Below are 18,942 nucleotides of genomic sequence, written 5' to 3' on the forward strand. Positions count from 1 at the left end.
TCCCTGCACCCCGTTTCCCTTCCCCTTCTCTGCAATGCACCCCCATTCCCCCCATGCGCCCCCCCGAGGTCCTCTTTTCACACTGCACCCCCTTTTCTTCTCATGCACCCTCCCGAGGTCCCCCTTTTCACACTGCACCCCCTTTTCCCCTATACACCCCCAGAGGTCCCCCTTTTCACACTGCACCCCCTTTTCCCCTATGCACCCCCCAGAGGTTCCCTTTTCACACTGCACCCCCCTTCCCCCTCGTGCACCCCCCAGAGGTCCTGTTTTCACACTGCACCCCCCTTTTCCCCTATGCACCCCCCAGAGGTTCCCCTTTTCACACTGCACCCCCTTCTCCCCACGCACCCCCCAGAGGTTCTCTTTTCACACTGCACCCCCTTTTCCCCTCATGTATCCCACAGAGGTCCCCTTTTCACACTGCACCCCCTTTTCTCATGCACCCTCCCGAGGTCCCCCTTCTCACACTGCACCCCCCTGGAGGGCCCCTTTATTTGCATTGTAAAAACTCCCCATGTACCCCATTTTAGACAGGGCATCCCCTGTCCACCATGCTCCATCTAAACCTCTGCTTTCTGCCTGGAAACCCCTCCCCCATGTGCACCCCAGGAACCCCCATTTTCCACTGCGCATCTTCCCCCACATGTGCCCGCCAAGAGCCCCCCTGGTCATTCAATCCCTCCCCCCATCCCCACAGCAATCGGGGCACTCCCCTTAGTGCATATGGGTCTGACCCCCCCCCCGCAATGCACCCAGTCCAAGATGGGGCTCCCTGAGGCGTGCGGGGTGACTCGCCTGTGTCCCCCTCCCACAGGCACACATCATACATGTCAACACACGTGTTCACAATAAGACACACACAAGCTGCATGTCCAGAGGCCCCCCCCGCCCCAGCCCGATGCCCTGGGAACCTGGGGAGATCTCACGTCTTTGGGTGCACAGGCAAAGCACAGCCATGCGTGGACACATATGAACACGCACACGCCATTACACGGCATCTCCCCCCTCCCCACACGCATGCACGAGAACTCGGGCCTACACGGCGGCCTGCAAGCGCCCGGCCTGGGCTGCACGGAGCCAAGCGGCTGTACCCACCGGCCACTCATGCCAAAACACACACGCGTGTCAGCACGTGTTGCATCCACATACATGTGCCCCCGCACACGTACAAATCGCACACGCGCCCCGCTCAGCTACGCGTAGCTGAGCGGGGCGCGTGTGCGATTTGCACGTGTGCGGGGGCACATGTATGTGGATGCAACACGTGCTGGGACATCCATGTGAAACCCCCCCCCAGCTGACATGTGAACATACACGTACATGTATGTGGATGCAACACGCCAGGACATACATGTGAAACTCCCCCCCCCCAGCTGACGTAAACACAAGTGTGACTCCGCCCCCCCCATGTCCAATCAGACACACCAGGCCACACAGCTCCCAAACCAGGGCGGAAACCCCCCCGCCCAGCGACGCGGGCTCCCATTGGCCCGTCCCTGCGCCTGCGTCAGAGGCCCGGGCGGGACTATTTGGCGGAGGCACACAGGTTGCAAAACTTTTCCTCTCTTGTTCTTCGGTCCAACTTTTGCTTTCGGGGGGGGAGGGGCGGAGAGTCTCACTTCCTGGCGGTGGGGGGAGGGGCATTGGGGCGGGGGAGGGGTCGGCCCAGTCTGGGCGCTCGGGCCCTCTTGCAAGGGGGCCAGGGCCCTCTACCACCCTTGCACCCCACAGCCCCTCCACACCCCACAGCCCCTGTCCCCTCCACCCCGGCCCAGCACTGCCAGGACGCGGCCACCTCTGGGGCGCGGCGGCGGGTGACACAGGGACCCCTCGCCCAGCACTGAGATGCAGCCACCTCTGGGGCGGGGCAGCCGGTGACCCGGAGACCCCTCACCCGGCGCCGAGATGCAGCCACCTCTGGGGCGGGGCAGGGCAGCTGGTGACACGGGGACCCCTCGCCCGGCGCCGAGATGCGCCCACCTCTGGGGCGGGGCGGCCGGTGACCCGGGGAGCCTGGCATCACACTCTGGAGTAAGCAGGCTCCATATCCCCTGAGCTCCTTATCTTATCAGCATGCCAATTAGATTAGTCACCCTGAGCCCCTGTGATGAGCTTTCCAGATAAGCATTTTATCCCCCCACCCCGACCCCAGGGCCTTTCTGCTGGGGGGTGCAGGGCGGGGACCAGGCCTCTGCAGGGCCCGGCCCAGCCAGCACACTGGGGCATCTGCCTCAGGGCCCCTTCCTGGGGGGCAGTAAAACCAGCCGGGGAGATTTGTGGATTCCTCGAGACTTGATAGGAAAACCAGAGCTCTGGGAGGGGAGCCGGGGCTGGTGGGTCGGGGCTGGGGGCCAGGACTCCTGGGTTCTCTCCCCGGCTCTGGGAAGGGAGTGGGGGCTGGGAACCAGGACTCCTGGGTTCTCTCCCTGGCTCTGGGAAGGGAGTGGGGGCTGGGGGGTTAGAGCAGGGGGGGCTGGGAGCCAGGACTCCTGGGTTCTCTCCCCAGCTCTGGGAGGGGAGTGGGGGCTGGGACGGAGCCAGGACTCCTGGGTTCTGTCCCCGGAGCTGGGAGCAGGTAATAATCCCCTTTGGAGTTTTCCCAGGACGCCGGGGTTCACTTCCTGGTTGGTGGCACTGGGGCCTGTGAATTTCCAAGGACTGAGGGTTCAGCTGGGCTCCTTTGAAAGCAGCCGCCTCTGTCCCCCCAAACCCCGCCCAGCAAAGCACTGCCCCCCCCCGCCCCCCTGCTTACTCCTGGCAACCCGGACGCTCCCATCTACACCCTGAGTCACGCCCGCCCCGCTCCACACCCCAGAGCCGGTTGGCAGCCCGGCCTGGTGCAATTCTGCCCCGGCTCCGGGAGCCTGCGGGGGCCCGGCCCGGCCGTCAGGGGTGCAGGACACCCCCCTCCGGGCGACGTGCCCCACCTCGGAGCCTGCACGGGGCGGAGACGGGGGAATTCCCGGAGCCTGAGTCACCTGGAAATGGAAGCGGGATGCAAACAGACGGGCCACAGCCAGACGGGCCCCACCCCGGGCCCCATTCCCTGCCCCCCTGAGCCAGCCGGGACCCGCCCTGCGCCCCAATCCCCACCCCCCTGAGCCAGCCAGGGACAGGCCTCTGCCCCATTCCCTGCCCCCCTGAGCCAGCCGGGCCCAGCCCTGGGGCAGGATGAGAGCCGGCGCCCACTAGAGGGGACAGGCCCCTGCCCCTTTCCCCGCCCCCCCGGAGCCAGCCAGGCCCCTGCCCCGGGCCCAATTCCCCACCCCCCTGAGCCAGCCAGGGACAGGCCCCTGCCCCATTCCCCACCCCCCTGAGCCAGCCGGGCCCAGCCCTGGGGCAGATGAGAGCCGGCGCCCCCTAGAGGGGACAGGCCCCTGCCCCATTCCCCGCCCCCCTGAGCCAGCCAGGCCCAGCCCTGGGGCAGATGAGAGCCGGCGCCCCCTAGAGGGGACAGGCCCCTGCCCCATTCCCCGCCCCCCTGAGCCAGCCGGGCCCCGCCCCAGGCCCCATTCCCTGCCCCCCTGAGCCAGCCAGGGACCCACCCCAGGCCCCATTCCCCGCCCCCCTGAGCCAGCCAGTCCCCACCCCAGCATTAAGGAACAAATCTTGCCCGGGGACACTGGTTCTATCCTAAAAAGAAGCGGGTGGATTTCCCGACATGGCCACTGGGTAGCGCCCCCGCTCCCCCAGGCCGTGTGGGGCGGATACACGTTGCAGATATTCAAGGAAAGGAGCCCCAGGCCGGTGGCGGGAGATTGGCTACAGCCATCATCCTCCAGGGGCCTGGGAGAAAACCCAGGAGTCCTGGCCCCCAGTCCCCACCCTGCTCTAACCCTCCAGCCCCCACTCCCCTCCCAGAGCTGGGGAGAGAACCCAGGAGTCCGGGCTCCCAGCCCCGCCCCTGCTCTAACCCACCAGACGGGGCAGTGTGACGCATTCAGGGCTCAGGTTCTCAGTGGGGCTGGTGTGAATGGATGGAGACCCCCCCCCCGCCCCCCAGTGTCGCTCCGGACCCCTGCATCCCAGCAGCCGCGGGACGGGGACCCCCCCCCACGTGCTATGTGAGGCGAGCGTCTCGGGTTGCCGTGTCCTTTCCCCGCTGCTTGGAACGGGCGCCCTGGATCTCTGACCTTTAGCGAACTAGCCGGGGGGCTAAATATAGGGCTAGAGACCAGCTCCAAGGGGCCCCGGCTGTCTGGAGAGGCCCGCACGGCCGGGTGGGGGTGGGGAGCCCCCATAGGAATGAGCAATGGGGAAAGGGCAGCCCCTTGGGGGGGTGCCAGGGTCACAGCCCCCTGGGACCGGGAGGGAGCTGGCGCACCCAGAGGGGACAGGCTGCGGGTTCTGGGAGCTGCCCCAGTGGGCCCCAAGGGGTGTGTGGGGTGGGCGCTCTGCAGAGACAGGGGCCTTGTCCAGCCCAGGGAACGGGGTGTGTGGAGGATTCGGGTCAAATCCCGCCCTTTCCTTGTCCGCACCAGGCCTGATGCCCCCCCCGCAAGCCGACTCACAGAAGCTCGCACAGAGGCCACGGTCAGCCCAGTAACGGGCAACCCCCGTCCCCACCCCCACTGCCCCACAGGAGAAAGCCCCTGAGGGACCCATGGCTAATAACCTGTCAGACAAGGGAGGGGGGTGGTCTCCAAATGCCCCAGTGCCTTATTCTATCCAGGCTCTGGGAGGGCAGTGGGGGCTGGGGGTTAGAGCGGCGGTGGGGGCTGGGAGCCAGGACTCCTGGGTTCTCTCCCCACCTCCGGGAGGGCAGTGGGGGCTGGTGGGTTAGAGCAGGGGGCGCTGGGAGCCAGGACTCCTGGGTTCTCTCCCCGGCTCTGGGAGGGGAAGGGGGACTGGTGGGTTAGAGCAGTGGGGCTGGGAGCCAGGACTCCTGGGTTCTCTCCCCAGCTCCGGGAGGGGAAGGGGGGCTGGTGGGTTAGAGCAGGGGGCGCTGGGAGCCAGGACTCCTGGGTTCTCTCCCCGGCTCTGGGAGGGGAGTGGGGGCTGGTGGGTCAGAGCAGGGGGGCTGGGAGCCAGGACTCCTGGGTTCTCTCCCCGGGTCCGGGAGGGGAGTGGGGGCTGGTGGGTCAGAGCAGGGGGGGCTGGGAGCCAGGACTCCTGGGTTCTCTCCCCGGCTGTGGGAGGGGTGGTGCTGTGCGTGAGGGATGCTGGGATCTTTCATGGAGCCACATATTTGTGCAGGTGCCAATGGCCTGTCTGGGGTTGGCCTGTCCCCACACGGGCAGGGCACTTACAGACAGTCCCTAACTGGCCCTGGGTGGGCGGAGGATGCCGGGGACCTTGGGTATAAAAGGGAGGGGGCAGCCACCGCCTGGGCACTGTCAGCTGCCCACCCCCCTGACAGCCACCGACCGGAGACAAGACCCCACCAAGTGAGTGCCAGGGCCAGGACCCTCCCCTCTGGTCCGCTGCCCCTTTGGAGGGGCAGGAGTGAGGGGCACCGGCGGGGCTGCAGGGGGCAGGGCTGGGCTAGCAGGGGGCAGCGGGTCGGGAGTGAGGGGCACCGGCAGGGCTGGGGGGGCAGGGGCTGCGGGTTGGGAGTGAGGGGCGCCAGCAGGGCTGGGCTAGCAGGGGGCCGCGGGTCGGGAGTTGGGGGCACGGGCAGGGCTGGGGGGCAGGGCTGGGCTAGCAGGGGCTGTGGGTCGGGAGTGAGGGGCACCGGCAGGGCCGGGGGGGCAGGGCTGGGCTAGCAGGGGGCTGTGGGTCGGGAGTGAGGGGCACCGGCAAGGCCGGGGGGGCAGGGCTGGGCTAGCAGGGGGCTGCGGGTCGGGAGTGAGGGGCACCGGCAGGGCTGGGGGTAGGGGAGGCCAGGGTCTGCCCCTGTGTGGGTCCCAGCTGCAGGCTCCCCACTATCAGAGGATGGGGTGACCTCTTCCTCCAGTGGCCAGCCCTCCGGGTGTACGTGAGTCTATTTTTAACCCTGGCAGCTGCCCAGGGTGTGGGTGTGGTGGTGTGAATGTTAAAAGGCTCAGACCTGCTCCAGATTGGACAGTGGGTCCAGGGTGGGTGGGACTAGGAGCCAGGACTCCTGGGTTCTGCCCCCCACACCTCCGCCCAGGCTCTGGGAGGGGAGTGGGGGCTGGTGCATTTGAGCAGGGCGGGCTGGGAGCCAGGACTCCTGGGTTCTCTCCCCGGCTCTGGGAGGGGGTGGCTGTGTATGGGGGGGACAAGCCTGGGGCATGTGCTTTTCCGAGGCCCCCGCCACCCCTCTGTTTTTCTCCCGCCAGCCATGTCCATCCAGAAGATCTACGCCCGTGAGATCCTGGACTCCCGTGGGAACCCCACGGTTGAGGTGGATCTGCACACGGCCAAGGGTGCGTCGGGGGGGCCAGGGGGGACTGGGGTGTGGAGAGGGAGGAGTGGGCTGGAGGTGCATGTGTGGGGAGGGCTTGGGTACCTGCGGGGGGGGATTCCCATGGGGACAGGGTGGGTAATCCCAAGGCTGGGGTTCAGGGGGATCCCGAGAGAGGATGGGGGGGCTGGTGGGGGTCAGGCTCTCCTGGCTGTGGGGGGAACCCCGTGTTAGTTACTCCCCCTGCTTCTCCCCCCCAGGTCGTTTCCGGGCCGCTGTCCCCAGCGGCGCCTCCACCGGCATCTACGAGGCTCTGGAGATGCGGGACGGGGACAAGTCCCGATACCTGGGCAAAGGTGAGGGGCCCTCGGGGGAGGGGGGTGATGCTAACCGGGGGCGGGAAGATGTATCCCTCTCTCCCCGCACACCCTGCCCTCCACCCCCACGCCCCTCCGTCCAAAGTGAGGGCCGGGTTAGTTCAAGGTGCGGCTGCTTGCTGGACAAATGCCCAGGGGTGATAAAAGTCTTGAACCCATATTGGGGTCGGGGCGGTGGGGGGCGCTTCCAGTCACCCCAGCGGGAGTTGCTGGCGCAAGCCCCTGGGAGCAGCCCGTGGATTCAGGGATGTGTTTCTTGCCTTGTCCATAGGGGTGGCCGAGAGGGTCATTGACTGGTTGGTTGGTAGGTAGGGTTGGCTGGTTGGCCAAGAGGTTCATTGACTGGTTGGTTGCTAGGATTGGCTCGTTGGCTGGGAGTTTCGTTGGCTGGTTGGTGGATAGGGTTGGCTGTGAGGTTGATTGGCTGGTTGACCGGTTCATTGGCTGGTTGGCTGAGATGTTCGTTGGGTGGCTGACTGGTTTGTTGGCTGGCTGTGAGGTTGATTGGCCGGGCGGTTGCTAGGATTGGCTCGTTGGCTGGGAGTTTCGTTGGCTGGTTGGTGGATAGGGTTGGCTGTGAGGTTGATTGGCTGGTTGACCGGTTCATTGGCTGGTTGGCTGAGATGTTCGTTGGGTGGCTGACTGGTTTGTTGGCTGGCTGTGAGGTTGATTGGTTGACCGGTTGGTAGTCTTGACTGAGAGCTTCATTGGCTGGTTGTGTGAGAGGTTACTGGTTGGTTGGGTTGACCGGTTCATTCATTGGTTGACTGATTTAATTGGCTGGTTGGCTCATTGGCTGGATAAAAGTGCTGGTTGGCGCATTCTTGGGTGGTTTGTTAGTTCCTTAGAATGTAGTTATTTAATTTAAATAAAGCTCCCAATCTCCTAAAATGAAATCTGGGCTTGTCTAAATGACTATGGCCCAGGCGGCCAGCTGGGATGGATGCGGGGGCACTGGGGTAGCGGGTGGGGCCGTAGAGACCAGCTGGGTACGACATCTCTGTCCTCCTCCCCACAGGGGTGCTGAAGGCTGTTGAAAATATCAACAAAATCATTGTGCCGGCCCTCCTGGAGAAGGTAACCACCGCCCGCTCACGCCTGTAGGGAGTACTCATGTACTGGGGGTCTGGGCAGTACACAGGCATGGAGGGGTACCTGACTGTGGGGGGGTACCAGAGGGTACCTGGCTATGGGGGGAGGCCCAGAGGACATGGGGGTCCCTGGGGAGGGCATATCTGGGTATTAGAGGGAGGCCCGGGAGTGGGGTTAGCTGGGGAAGGGGGCTAGATATATTGTGGGGGGTCCCTGGGTACAATAGGCTGTGTATAGGGTGGTGTGTGGAGGGCTGGCGCCTGGCAGAGTAGGGGAGGCAGCGGGGTGAGGTGTCCTGGATGGGGATGTGGGGGGCAAAGTTACCCATGGTGCCTGTGTGACCCCTCCCCCCACTGTTCCCCCCCCCCCCACCACATCCCAGAAACTCAGTGTTGTGGAGCAGGAGAAAATCGACAAACTCATGATCGACCTGGATGGGACAGAGAACAAATGTGAGTGAGAGACATCGCCACCGACCCTCTGCCAGCCCCCAATTCCCGCTCTGGCCCCTTCACCTCCAGCCCCCTCACCAAACTGCAGCCCACCCCTTCCCCGCCCCCTGCTGATCCCTCCCTGTTACCTGACTGTCATGGGGGGGCTAATCCTATCTGTCTCCCCCCACAGCCAAGTTTGGGGCCAATGCCATCCTGGGGGTATCTCTGGCGGTGTGTAAGGCTGGGGCTGCGGAAAAGGGGGTGCCCCTCTACCGCCACATCGCCGACCTGGCTGGCAACGCTGAGCTCATCCTGCCTGTCCCGGTGAGAGCCCCCGGACGCCGGGGTTCCTCTAGGAGGGGAGGGGGGGCTGGGAGCCAGGACTCCTGGGTTCTCTCCCCGGCTCTGGGAGGGGAGTGGGGGCTGATGGGTTAGAGCAGTGGGGGCTGGGAGCCAGGACTCCTGGGTTCTCCCCGGCTCTGGGAGGGGAGTGGGGGCTGATGGGTTAGAGCAGTGGGGGCTGGGAGCCAGGACTCCTGGGTTCTCTCCATGGCTCTGGGAGGAGAGTGGGGTTTAGCGGCACCTGGGGACCAGGACGCCTGGGTTCTATGCTGTCCCTCCTCCCCCGGCAGGCGTTCAATGTGATCAACGGGGGCTCCCATGCGGGGAACAAGCTGGCCATGCAGGAGTTCATGATCCTGCCGGTGGGGGCCGCCAGTTTCAAGGAGGCCATGCGCATCGGGGCCGAGGTCTACCACAACCTAAAGTCCGTCATCAAGGCCAAGTACGGCAAGGACGCCACCAACGTGGGGGACGAGGGCGGCTTCGCCCCCAACATCCTGGAGAACAACGAAGGTACCGGACCCCTGGGTTCCCTCCCCGGCTCTGGGAGGGGAGTGGGAGCTGGTGGGTGAGAGCAGTGGGGGCTGGGAGCCAGGATGCCTGGGTTCCTTCCCACTCCACTCCCTGGCTGCAGATTGACAGGAAGGGGGGAGCAGCTACTTATAGGCCTGCGGTTGCATTTCAAGACTTTCTCAGGCTGGGTTTTCACCTCAGCCCCCGATTCCCTCGTCAAAGGTCGCAGCCATAATTAGTGCAGCTGCTGGTAACCGGAGCCGCAGGGAGCATGGTGAGCGTTGCTGGGCCAGGAAAGGTCACGGTCTACAGGGACCCTGGCGCCGAGACACGCCCACCTCTGGGGCGGGGCAGCTGGTGACCCGGGGACCCCTGGCCCGGCGCCAAGACGCGGCCACCTCTGGGGTGGGGCGGCTGGTGACTCAGGGACCCCTCGCCTGGCGCCGAGACGCGGCCACCTCTGGGGCGGGGCAGACGGTGACCCAGGGACCCCTCGCCCGGCGCCGAAAGGCAGCCACCTCTGGGGCGGGGCGGCTGGTGACACGGGGACCCCTCGCCCGGCACCGAGATGCGGCCACCTCTGGGGCGGGGCAGCCGGTGACAGGGGGACCCCTCGCCCGGCGCTGAGATGCGGCCACCTCTGGGGCAGGGCGGCGGGTGACCCGGGGACCCCTCGCCCGGCGCCGAGACGCGCCCACCTCTGGGGCGGGGCACCCCACGTGCGTCCCCAGGGCCGACCCGTCGCCTGTTCGCCTCCTCCCCAGCGCTGGAGCTGCTGAAGTCGGCCATCGAGAAGGCCGGGTACCCCGACAAGGTGGTGATCGGGATGGACGTCGCCGCCTCCGAGTTCTTCCGCGGCGGGAAGTACGACCTGGACTTCAAATCCCCCGACGACCCCGCCCGCCACATCAGCGGGGAGAAGCTGGGCGAGCTGTACCAGAGCTTCATCAAGAATTACCCCGGTGAGGGGCCTGTCTCGGCTCGCCCCCGGGGCGGGGAATGGGGTGGGGGCCTGCCCCCTCTCGGGAGGCTGGCTCCAACCCTGTGCGTGCCCCCCCAGTGGTCTCCATCGAGGACCCCTTCGACCAGGACGACTGGGAGACCTGGCGGAGGTTCCTGACCCAGGTGCCCATCCAGATCGTGGGGGACGACCTGACGGTGACGAACCCCAAGCGCATCCAGAAGGCCGTGGAGCTGAAGGCCTGCAACTGTCTCCTGCTCAAAGTCAACCAGATCGGCTCCGTCACCGAGTCCATCCAGGCGTGAGCCGCCGGGGGGGGACGGGGCCTGTGGGGGCCAGGACGCCTGGGTTCTCGCCCCGGCTCGGGGAGCGGGGGCTGGTGGGTTAGAGCGGGGGGGGGGCTGGGAGCCCGGACGCCCGGGTTCTCTCTCTGCGCGTGGGGGGGGATGGGGTTAGATTTGGATCCCCCTCCCCGCCCCCCGCACAGCAGCACCCACAGACACCCTCCTCCCCCCGCTTCCCCCTCCCAGGTGCAAGCTGGCCCAGAGCAACGGCTGGGGGGTGATGGTCAGTCACCGCTCCGGGGAGACCGAAGACACCTTCATCGCGGACCTGGTGGTGGGGCTCTGCACAGGGCAGGTGAGCAGCAGGGGGGCTGCACCCCCCTTCCCCTGCACCCCCCACAGCCGCCCCGAGCCCCTAACCCCGGCTCTACCTCTCCCCACAGATCAAGACTGGAGCCCCCTGCCGATCTGAGCGCCTGGCTAAATACAATCAGCTGATGAGGTAACGGGCTGGGGCCTGTCCCCTCTGGGGGGCGCCGGCTGCCCCCCGGCCCCAGGGTGGGGCCTGGCGGGCTCAGGAGGGCTGGGAATGGGGCCAGGGGCCTGTGCCCTCTGGGGGGCGCCGGCTTCAACCCGGCCCCAGGGTGGGGACTGGCTGGGTTGGGGGGGTGGCGAATGGGGCACAGGGTCCCCCCATCTGAACCCCCCCCAGAGCTCACCCCCTTCCCTGTCTCCCCCCCCAGGATCGAGGAGGCCCTGGGCGACAAAGCTCACTTTGCGGGACGCAAGTTCAGGAACCCTCGTGCCAAGTGAGCCCCTCGTCCGCGCCCCCCAGCATCGGCACGGCACGGCCCTGCCCCACGGCGGGGGCGGCACTGGAGGGACGGGGCCCGGCCTGGACCCTCGCCACCGGGGCTCCCCGCACTGGGTCCAGCCCCATCGTCCCGCGGCATCTCCGGGCCGGGCTCTGAATAAAGGCACCTGGACAGACAGCGTCTCGGTGTGGTTCTTTCCTGGGGGCCAGGACGCCTGGGTTCAATCCTCGCTTGTGGGGGGCCTGGTGGGTAAGAACGGGGGGACTGGGAGCCAGGACTCTTGGGTTCTCTCCCCTGCGCGGGGAGGGGGATGTAAGGGGGGAGGTCAGAGTGACAGAGAGGTTCTGCCCCCCAAGGGAGCAGTGGATGCAGCGAGGAGGTCCGGGGGGGTCTCCCGCCGTGACTGTTCCCATCCCCATGGCTGCTGCAGAGACCCCTGGCAGCCTGACCCCGGCTGGACCCAGCGCCACGGGCAGGATGGGGAATCTCCGGTGGGTGCGGTACGGGGCCCCTGACACACAGCGGCTCCCAGCCCTGCTCACACCAAGTCGCTCCAAAACCCCACCCCGGCAGCAGGAGGCGGGTTGATCGTGATTCAACAGAGACAGGTTTATTGGGGTGATAGCGCTGCTCCTGCAGCCCCCCCCATTACCACACACTGGGAGGCTGGGGAGGGATCTGGCTGCCCCCCGCTCAGAGCTTGGGGTCTGGGGATTGATTCTATTTACACTTAAATAACGAGCAAATCCCCCCCTCCCCCGCCCCCGGCCACCACCAATTAGCTGAGGGGCCTGGAGCTCCCAGCAAGGAGAACAGGTTAAAATTACCCCCAGACAGCCCCCCTTCCCAGGCAGGGATCCCCCCCTGCAGGGGTCCCAGCCCCTCTCCTCCCCCTCAAGGACAGGCTAATTTCCCCAAGGGTGGGGGAGGTCAGACGTTTGGGGGACCCCCCCCATATGAGCAGTGCCCTCTGGTGGCAGCAGTGGGATGCTGCAGCCGGCTCTGAGGCCCCAGGCGCCCTCTGGTGGGGGAAGGCAACACTGCACCCAGATCTCTATTCCCCGCCTCCCGCCCCCCCAGTCGCAACACACCCCAAAAATAGACTCTCCCCTCCCCCCCACAACTAGAGAGAAAAAACAATTCCAAACAAATCACTTAAAATACCCCCCCCCCACATTGAAATCCTAAAAACTCTCCTAGGCTAGTGGGTAAATACGGAGGGAGGGGGTAAGCTGGGCACGTGGGGGCACGGCAGCCCCCCCCTCGGCGGCCGGGATGCCCCAAGCAAGGTTCACACACAGCAGTAGGTTTGGGGTCATTCCCTGCGATCTGCTCCCCCCCCCCGCCCCTCTCTGGGCAAGACGCCCCCCCTTCCCCCCCCCACAGCACTAGGAGGTCGCAGCCCCGCCCGGCCCCTCGTCCTCGCTCTGCCGCAGCCGCTTCTTCGCCCGGATCTCGTTCATGGCCTCCTCGATGGAGCGCGTGTCCCGCTTGTTGGCCACGGGAACTGGACGGGAGAGCGGGGGTGTGAACCCAGGAGTCCCGGCTCCCAGCCCCCCCGTTCTAATCCAGCAGCCCCCACCCCCTCCCAGAGCCAGGGAGAGAACCCAGGAGTCCTGGCTCCCAGCCCCCCACTGCTCTAATCCCCCAGCCCCCACTCCCCTCCCAGAGCCAGGGAGAGAACCCAGGAGTCCTGGCTCCCAGCCCCCTCTGCTCTAACCCCCCAGCCCCCACTCCCCTCCCGGAGCCAGGGAGAGAACCCAGGAGTCCTGGCTCCCAGCCCCCTCTGCTCTAACCCACCAGCCCCCACTCCCCTCCCGGAGCCAGGGAGAGAACCCAGGAGTCCTGACTCCCAGCCCCCCTGCTCTAACCCACCAGACCCTGCTCCCCTCCCAGAGCTGGGGAGAGAACCCAGGAGTCCGGGCTCCCAGCCCCCCCTGCTCTAACCCACCAGCCCCCACTCCCCTCCCAGAGCCACGGAGAGAACCCAGGAGTCCTGGCTCCCAGCCCCCCCCATTTCCAACCCCCCAGCCCCTGCTCCCCTCCTGGAGCTGAGAAGAGAACCCAGGTGTCCTGGCTCCCGGCCCCCCCTGCTCCAACCCCCCAGCCCCCGCTCCCCTCCCAGAGCCGGGGAGAGAACCCAGGCGTCCGGGCCGGCGCTCACCGCAGCCGTAGGCCTTGTTGGCCTGCATGGTGTGGGCAGCGTCCTTGGCGGCCTCCTTGCCGATGAGGTGACTGTATTTGTCCTTGTAGTCGGTGTTGGGGTTCACCACGGCGGGGCCCCTCAGAGCCTCCTGCTCCGCCTCCCTCTGAGCCTGCTCCTGGGGGGGAGGGGCACCGTGGGGGGGCGTGAGATGGGATGGGGACATGCCCCCAGCCCCGCCCACCCATGCTGGTACGCCCCGCCCACCTAGAGAAAGACACGCCTCCAACAGAGAGGGAGGCGACACCTCGGCCCCGCCCATGAGGATGACCCCCCCCCACAGTGAGACAGGGAGAGAGATGCCCCAGCCCCCCAAGATCCCCCCCAGCCCTGGGGCCAGCAGAGCCCGGGGGGGGCCCCACACACCTTGAGGCGGCGTTTCTCCTCGGCCCGCTGTGGGTCCCATTCCTCCCCACAGCGATAGGCCTCCAGCTCCTCGTCCGACGGTGCGAACTCCTGAGGGGCGGGGGGCAGAGCATGAGACACCCCACGGCCCCAAGAACTTCCCGCACGCTGCCCCCACCCCAGCACTGGCCCCAGCCCCACACCGCGAGGGCAACAGGACTCCTCGGTTCTCTCCCTGCTTCTGGGAGGAGAGAGGGGGCTGGGAGCCAGGACTCCTGGGTTCTCTCCCCGGCTCCGGGAGGGGAGCGGGGGCTGGTGGGTTGGAGCAGGGGGGGCTGGGGGCCAGGACTCCTGGGTTCTCTCCCCGGCTCTGGGAGGGGAGCAGGGGCTGGTGGGTTGGAGCAGGGGGGGGCTGGGAGCCAGGACTCCTGGGTTCTCTCCCCGGCTCCGGGAGGGGAGCGGGGGCTGGGGGGTGAGAGCAGGGAGGGCTGGGGGCCAGGACTCCTGGGTTCTCTCCCCGGCTCTGGGAGGACAGGATGTGGGGGCAGGGGGGGTCGCTCACCTTTTTGAAGATCATGACGTAACGACTCTCCTCGTCGTCACCGAAGGAGAAGGACGTCAGGCCGGCCACCTCCACCACGTCATGCCTGCGCCGCGCGCGAGGGGGGACACGACACTCACTGACACACGGAGGAAACGTTCCCGGGGCTGGACCCAGGGACCCCTCGCCCGGCGCCGAGACGCGCCCAGCTCCGGGGCGGGGCGGCCGGCGACCCAGGAACCCCTCGCCCCGGGCCGAGACTAGCCCAGCTCCGGGGCGGGGCGGCCGGCGACCCAGGAACCCCTCCCCCCGGGCCGAGACTAGCCCAGCTCCGGGGCGGGGCGGCCGGCGACCCAGGAACCCCTCGCCCCGGGCCAAGACTAGCCCAGCTCCGGGGCGGGGCGGCTGGCGACCCAGGAACCCCTCGCCCCGGGCCGAGACTAGCCCAGCTCCGGGGCGGGGCGGCCGGCGACCCAGGAACCCCTCGCCCCGGGCCGAGACTAGCCCAGCTCCAGGGCAGGGCGGCCGGCGACCCAGGAACCCCTCGCCCCGGGCCAAGACTAGCCCAGCTCCGGGGCGGGGCGGCCGGCGACCCAGGAACCCCTCGCCCGGTGCTGAGACGCGCCCAGCTCCGGGGCGGGGCGGCCGGGGACCCAGGAACCCCTCGCCCGGTGCTGAGACGCGCCCAGCTCCGGGGCGGGGCGGCCGGCGACCCAGGAACCCCTCGCCCCGGGCCGAGACTAGCCCAGCTCCGGGGCGGGGCAGCCGGGGACCCGGGGACCCCTCGCCCGGTGCTGAGACGCGCCCAGCTCCGGGGCGGGGTGGCCGGCGACCCAGGAACCCCTCGCCCGGTGCTGAGACGTGCCCAGCTCCGGGGCGGGACGGCCGGGGACCCCTCGCCCGGCGCCGAGACGCGCCCAACTCTGGGGCGGGGCGGCCGGTGACCCGGGAACCCCTCGCCCGGCGCCGAGACGCGCCCACCTCTGGGGCGGGGCGGCCGGGGACCCGGGGACCCCTCGCCCGGCACTGAGATACCCCCCACCCCACATGCGGCCCCCCACCCCGGGAGGCTCACAGGATGCTGCGCTCAAGCTTGTTCATGGGCTGGAATTTCTTTTTGGTCTGCGCGGTGTCCTGGATGAAGTCAGACACGTCCTTCTCCATCTGCGAGGGGACACGGAAGGGAAGGCTCAGGGGGGCGGGGAATGGGGCACGGGGCCTGGCCCCTCTGGGGGGCGCTGGCTCCCATCCGGCCCTACGGCCGCCTCTGTGGGTCACTCACCCTCTTCCTGAACTCCACCTTCTGCCGCTTCTCCTGCTCCTGCAGCTTCTTCAGCCGGGCGGCTTGTTCTGCCGGGGCGAGAGAATCGGGGTGGGTCAGAGCAGGGGGGCTGGGAGCCAGGACTCCTGGGTTCTCTCCTTTGGGTGCCCTCGCAGACGTGCCCTTCCCCCTTCCCAGGAAGTTGGGGTTACCCCTGGCCTCTGGGGGGCGCGGGGTCCCCTGAGGATGCTGAGAGCTCCGGCCCCATGGCGGGGCAGGGCTGGGTGTGTCTCCCCGGCGTGGCTCAGTCCGTAGGGCCCCCCTGTAGCGACCGGCGGGGTCCTGGGCCTGACGCCGGCTCCGCAGGGGGGTCCTGGTGCCAGAGGACACCGGGGTCGGCGCAGAGCCGGGAACCTTCAGCGCTGCCGGCCTGAGCGTGAGCCCCAGGCGGGTCGGTGTCTGTGTATAGCCCGGTCTGTACAGCACCCCTCCCTCACCCCTACATCTATTTATAGCCCGGTCTGTACAGCACCCCTCCCTCACCCCTACATCTATTTATAGCCCGGTCCGTACAGCGCCCCTCTCTCACCCCTACGTCTATTTATAGCCCGGTCCGTACAGCGCCCCTCCCTCACCCCTACATCTAGTTATAGCCCGGTCTGTACAGCGCCCCTCCCTCACCCCTACGTCTATTTATAGCCCGGTCTGTACAGCACCCCTCCCTCACCCCTACATCTACTTATAGCCCGGTCTGTACAGCGCCCCTCCCTCACCCCTACGTCTATTTATAGCCCGGTCTGTACAGCACCCCTCCCTCACCCCTACGTCTATTTATAGCCCGGTCTGTACAGCACCCCTCCCTCACCCCTACATCTAGTTATAGCCCGGTCTGTACAGTGCCCCTCCCTCACCCCTACGTCTATTTATAGCCCGGTCTGTACAGCGCCCCTCTCTCACCCCTACGTCTATTTATAGCCCGGTCTGTACAGCGCCCCTCTCTCACCCCACGTCTATTTATAGCCCGGTCTCTACAGCACCCCTCCCTCACCCTACATCTATTTATAGCCCGGTCTCTACAGCACCCCTCTCTCACCCCTAGGTCTATTTATAGCCCGGTCTGTACAGCGCCCCTCTCTCACCCCTACGTCTATTTATAGCCCGGTCTGTACAGCGCCCCTCCCTCACCCCTACGTCTATTTATAGCCCGGTCTGTACAGCGCCCCTCCCTCACCCCTACGTCTATTTATAGCCCGGTCTGTACAGCGCCCCTCTCTCACCCCTACATCAAGTTATAGCCCGGTCTGTACAGCGCCCCTCCCTCACCCCGTGTCTATTTATCGCCCAGTCTCTACAGCGCCCCTCCCCCATCCCCGTGTCTATTTATAGCCCGGTCTGTACAGCGCCCCTCCCTCACCCCTACGTCTATTTATAGCCCGGTCTGTACAGCGCCCTTCCCCCATCCCCGTGTCTATTTATAGCCCGGTCTGTACAGCGCCCCTCTCTCACCCCTACGTCTATTTATAGCCCGGTCTGTCCAGCGCCCCTCCCCCATCCCCGTGTCTATTTATAGCCCGGTCTGTACAGCGCCCCTCCCCCATCCCCGTGTCTATTTATAGCCCGGTCTGTACAACGCCCCTCCCTCACCCCTACGTCTATTTATAGCCCGGTCTGTACAGCGCCCCTCCCTCACCCCTACGTCTATTTATAGCCCGGTCTGTACAGCGCCCCTCTCTCACCCCACGTCTATTTATAGCCCGGTCTGTACAGCGCCCCTCCCCCATCCCCTATGTCTATTTATAGCCCGGTCTCTACAGCACCCCTCCCTCACCCTACATCTATTTATAGCCCGGTCTCTACAGCACCCCTCTCTCACCCCTAGGTCTATTTATAGCCCGGTCTGTACAGCGCCCCTCTCACCCCTACGTCTATTTATAGCCCGGTCTCTACAGCGCCCCTCTCTCACCCCTACGTCTATTTATAGCCCGGTCTGTACAGCGCCCCTCCCTCACCCCTACATCTAGTTATAGCCCGGTCTGTACAGTGCCCCTCCCTCACCCCTACGTCTATTTATAGCCCGGTATGTACAGCGCCCCTCCCTCACCCCTACATCTAGTTATAGCCCGGTCTGTACAGCGCCCCTCCCTCACCCCTACGTCTATTTATAGCCCGGTCTGTACAGCGCCCCTCCCTCACTCCTACGTCTATTTATAGCCCGGTCTGTACAGCGCCCCTCTCTCACCCCTACATCAAGTTATAGCCCGGTCTGTACAGCGCCCCTCCCTCACCCCGTGTCTATTTATCGCCCAGTCTCTACAGCGCCCCTCCCCCATCGTCGTGTCTATTTATAGCCCGGTCTGTACAGCGCCCCTCCCTCACCCCTACGTCTATTTATAGCCCGGTCTGTACAGCGCCCCTCCCCCATCCCCGTGTCTATTTATAGCCCGGTCTGTACAACGCCCCTCCCTCACCCCTACGTCTATTTATAGCCCGGTCTGTACAGCGCCCCTCCCTCACCCCTACGTCTATTTATAGCCCGGTCTGTACAGCGCCCCTCCCCCATCCCCGTGTCTATTTATAGCCCGGTCTGTACAACGCCCCTCCCTCACCCCTACGTCTATTTATAGCCCGGTCTGTACAGCGCCCCTCCCTCACCCCTACGTCTATTTATAGCCCGGTCTGTACAACGCCCCTCCCTCACCCCTACGTCTATTTATAGCCCGGTCTGTACAGCGCCCCTCTCTCACCCCTACGTCTATTTATAGCCCGGTCTGTACAGCGCCCCTCCCCCCGGGTCAGGGCCATGTGGTTACGGGGTGGGGGGTGACGGAAAGAGCTCCCCGGGGGCGGGGGCAGGGCCACGGTGTACTGGGCTGCGGGGGGTAGTTCAGAGGCTAGGGGCGGGGCCACGGGGCTACAGGGCGGGGCCCTGTCCCGGGGGGCGGGGCTTAGTGCCGGGGGCGGGGCCCTGTCCCGGGGGGCGGGGCTTAGTGCCGGGGGCGGGGCCCTGTCCCGGGGGGCGGGGCCAAGGGGCGCGGGGGGGGGCGTTGTGGGCTCCCGCTCCTGGTCCCCCCCGGCCCCGGCCCCGCCCCCGCGACCCCTGACCTCGCGCGCGGCGCCGCGTCTCCTGGTCGCCGAGCCCGGGCGGCCGCTCCATGGCGCTGAGGATGGAGCCCAGCAGGTCCAGCTCCGCCATGGCGCCGCGCCCCGCCCCTTCCGCCGCGTCACGCGCTCGCGTCACCGCGCGCCGGCGTCACCGCCCGCGCGCGCGGCCTTAAAGGGGCGGAGGGACGCCCCGCCCCGAGGCCTTAAAGGGGAGGCGCAGGGCCGCGTCGGCGGGCAAATAATGGGCGGGGGATTAAAGGGGAGGCGCAGGGCCGCGCACCCCCACAGCACACGCGGGGGGGGGGAGAGGGTGGAAAGACGCAGCCCCTCCCCTTCCCGGATGCCTGGGTCCCCAAGTTCAG

The 18,942-nt window shown here is 66.8% G+C and overlaps 2 protein-coding genes across 2 annotated transcripts; one reads left to right on the forward strand and one right to left on the reverse strand.

Annotated features, from left to right (window-relative positions):
* Positions 1–5,321: 5,321 nt before the first annotated feature.
* Positions 5,322–11,299, forward strand: ENO3 (enolase 3). Its single transcript, XM_074941455.1, has 12 exons — positions 5,322–5,390; positions 6,246–6,332; positions 6,571–6,666; positions 7,706–7,764; positions 8,162–8,231; positions 8,404–8,537; positions 8,846–9,068; positions 9,833–10,030; positions 10,129–10,330; positions 10,560–10,668; positions 10,757–10,815; positions 11,057–11,299. Exons 2-12 carry the CDS (start codon positions 6,248–6,250, stop codon positions 11,124–11,126), a joined length of 1,305 nt encoding a protein of 434 aa, XP_074797556.1. The 5' UTR covers positions 5,322–5,390; positions 6,246–6,247; the 3' UTR covers positions 11,127–11,299.
* Positions 11,300–12,505: 1,206 nt separating this feature from the next.
* Positions 12,506–18,721, reverse strand: SPAG7 (sperm associated antigen 7). The gene is made up of 7 exons (XM_074941146.1): positions 18,581–18,721; positions 15,500–15,567; positions 15,293–15,381; positions 14,239–14,323; positions 13,698–13,787; positions 13,293–13,449; positions 12,506–12,635 (listed from the first exon to the last, which is right to left on the reverse strand). The coding sequence occupies exons 1-7, from the start codon at positions 18,669–18,671 to the stop codon at positions 12,517–12,519; spliced, it is 699 nt and encodes a 232-aa protein (XP_074797247.1). The 5' UTR covers positions 18,672–18,721; the 3' UTR covers positions 12,506–12,516.
* Positions 18,722–18,942: the final 221 nt, after the last annotated feature.

This window comes from Natator depressus, chromosome 28 (genome assembly GCF_965152275.1).
Source record: "Natator depressus isolate rNatDep1 chromosome 28, rNatDep2.hap1, whole genome shotgun sequence".
In the NCBI taxonomy this organism is placed as follows: domain Eukaryota; kingdom Metazoa; phylum Chordata; order Testudines; family Cheloniidae; genus Natator; species Natator depressus.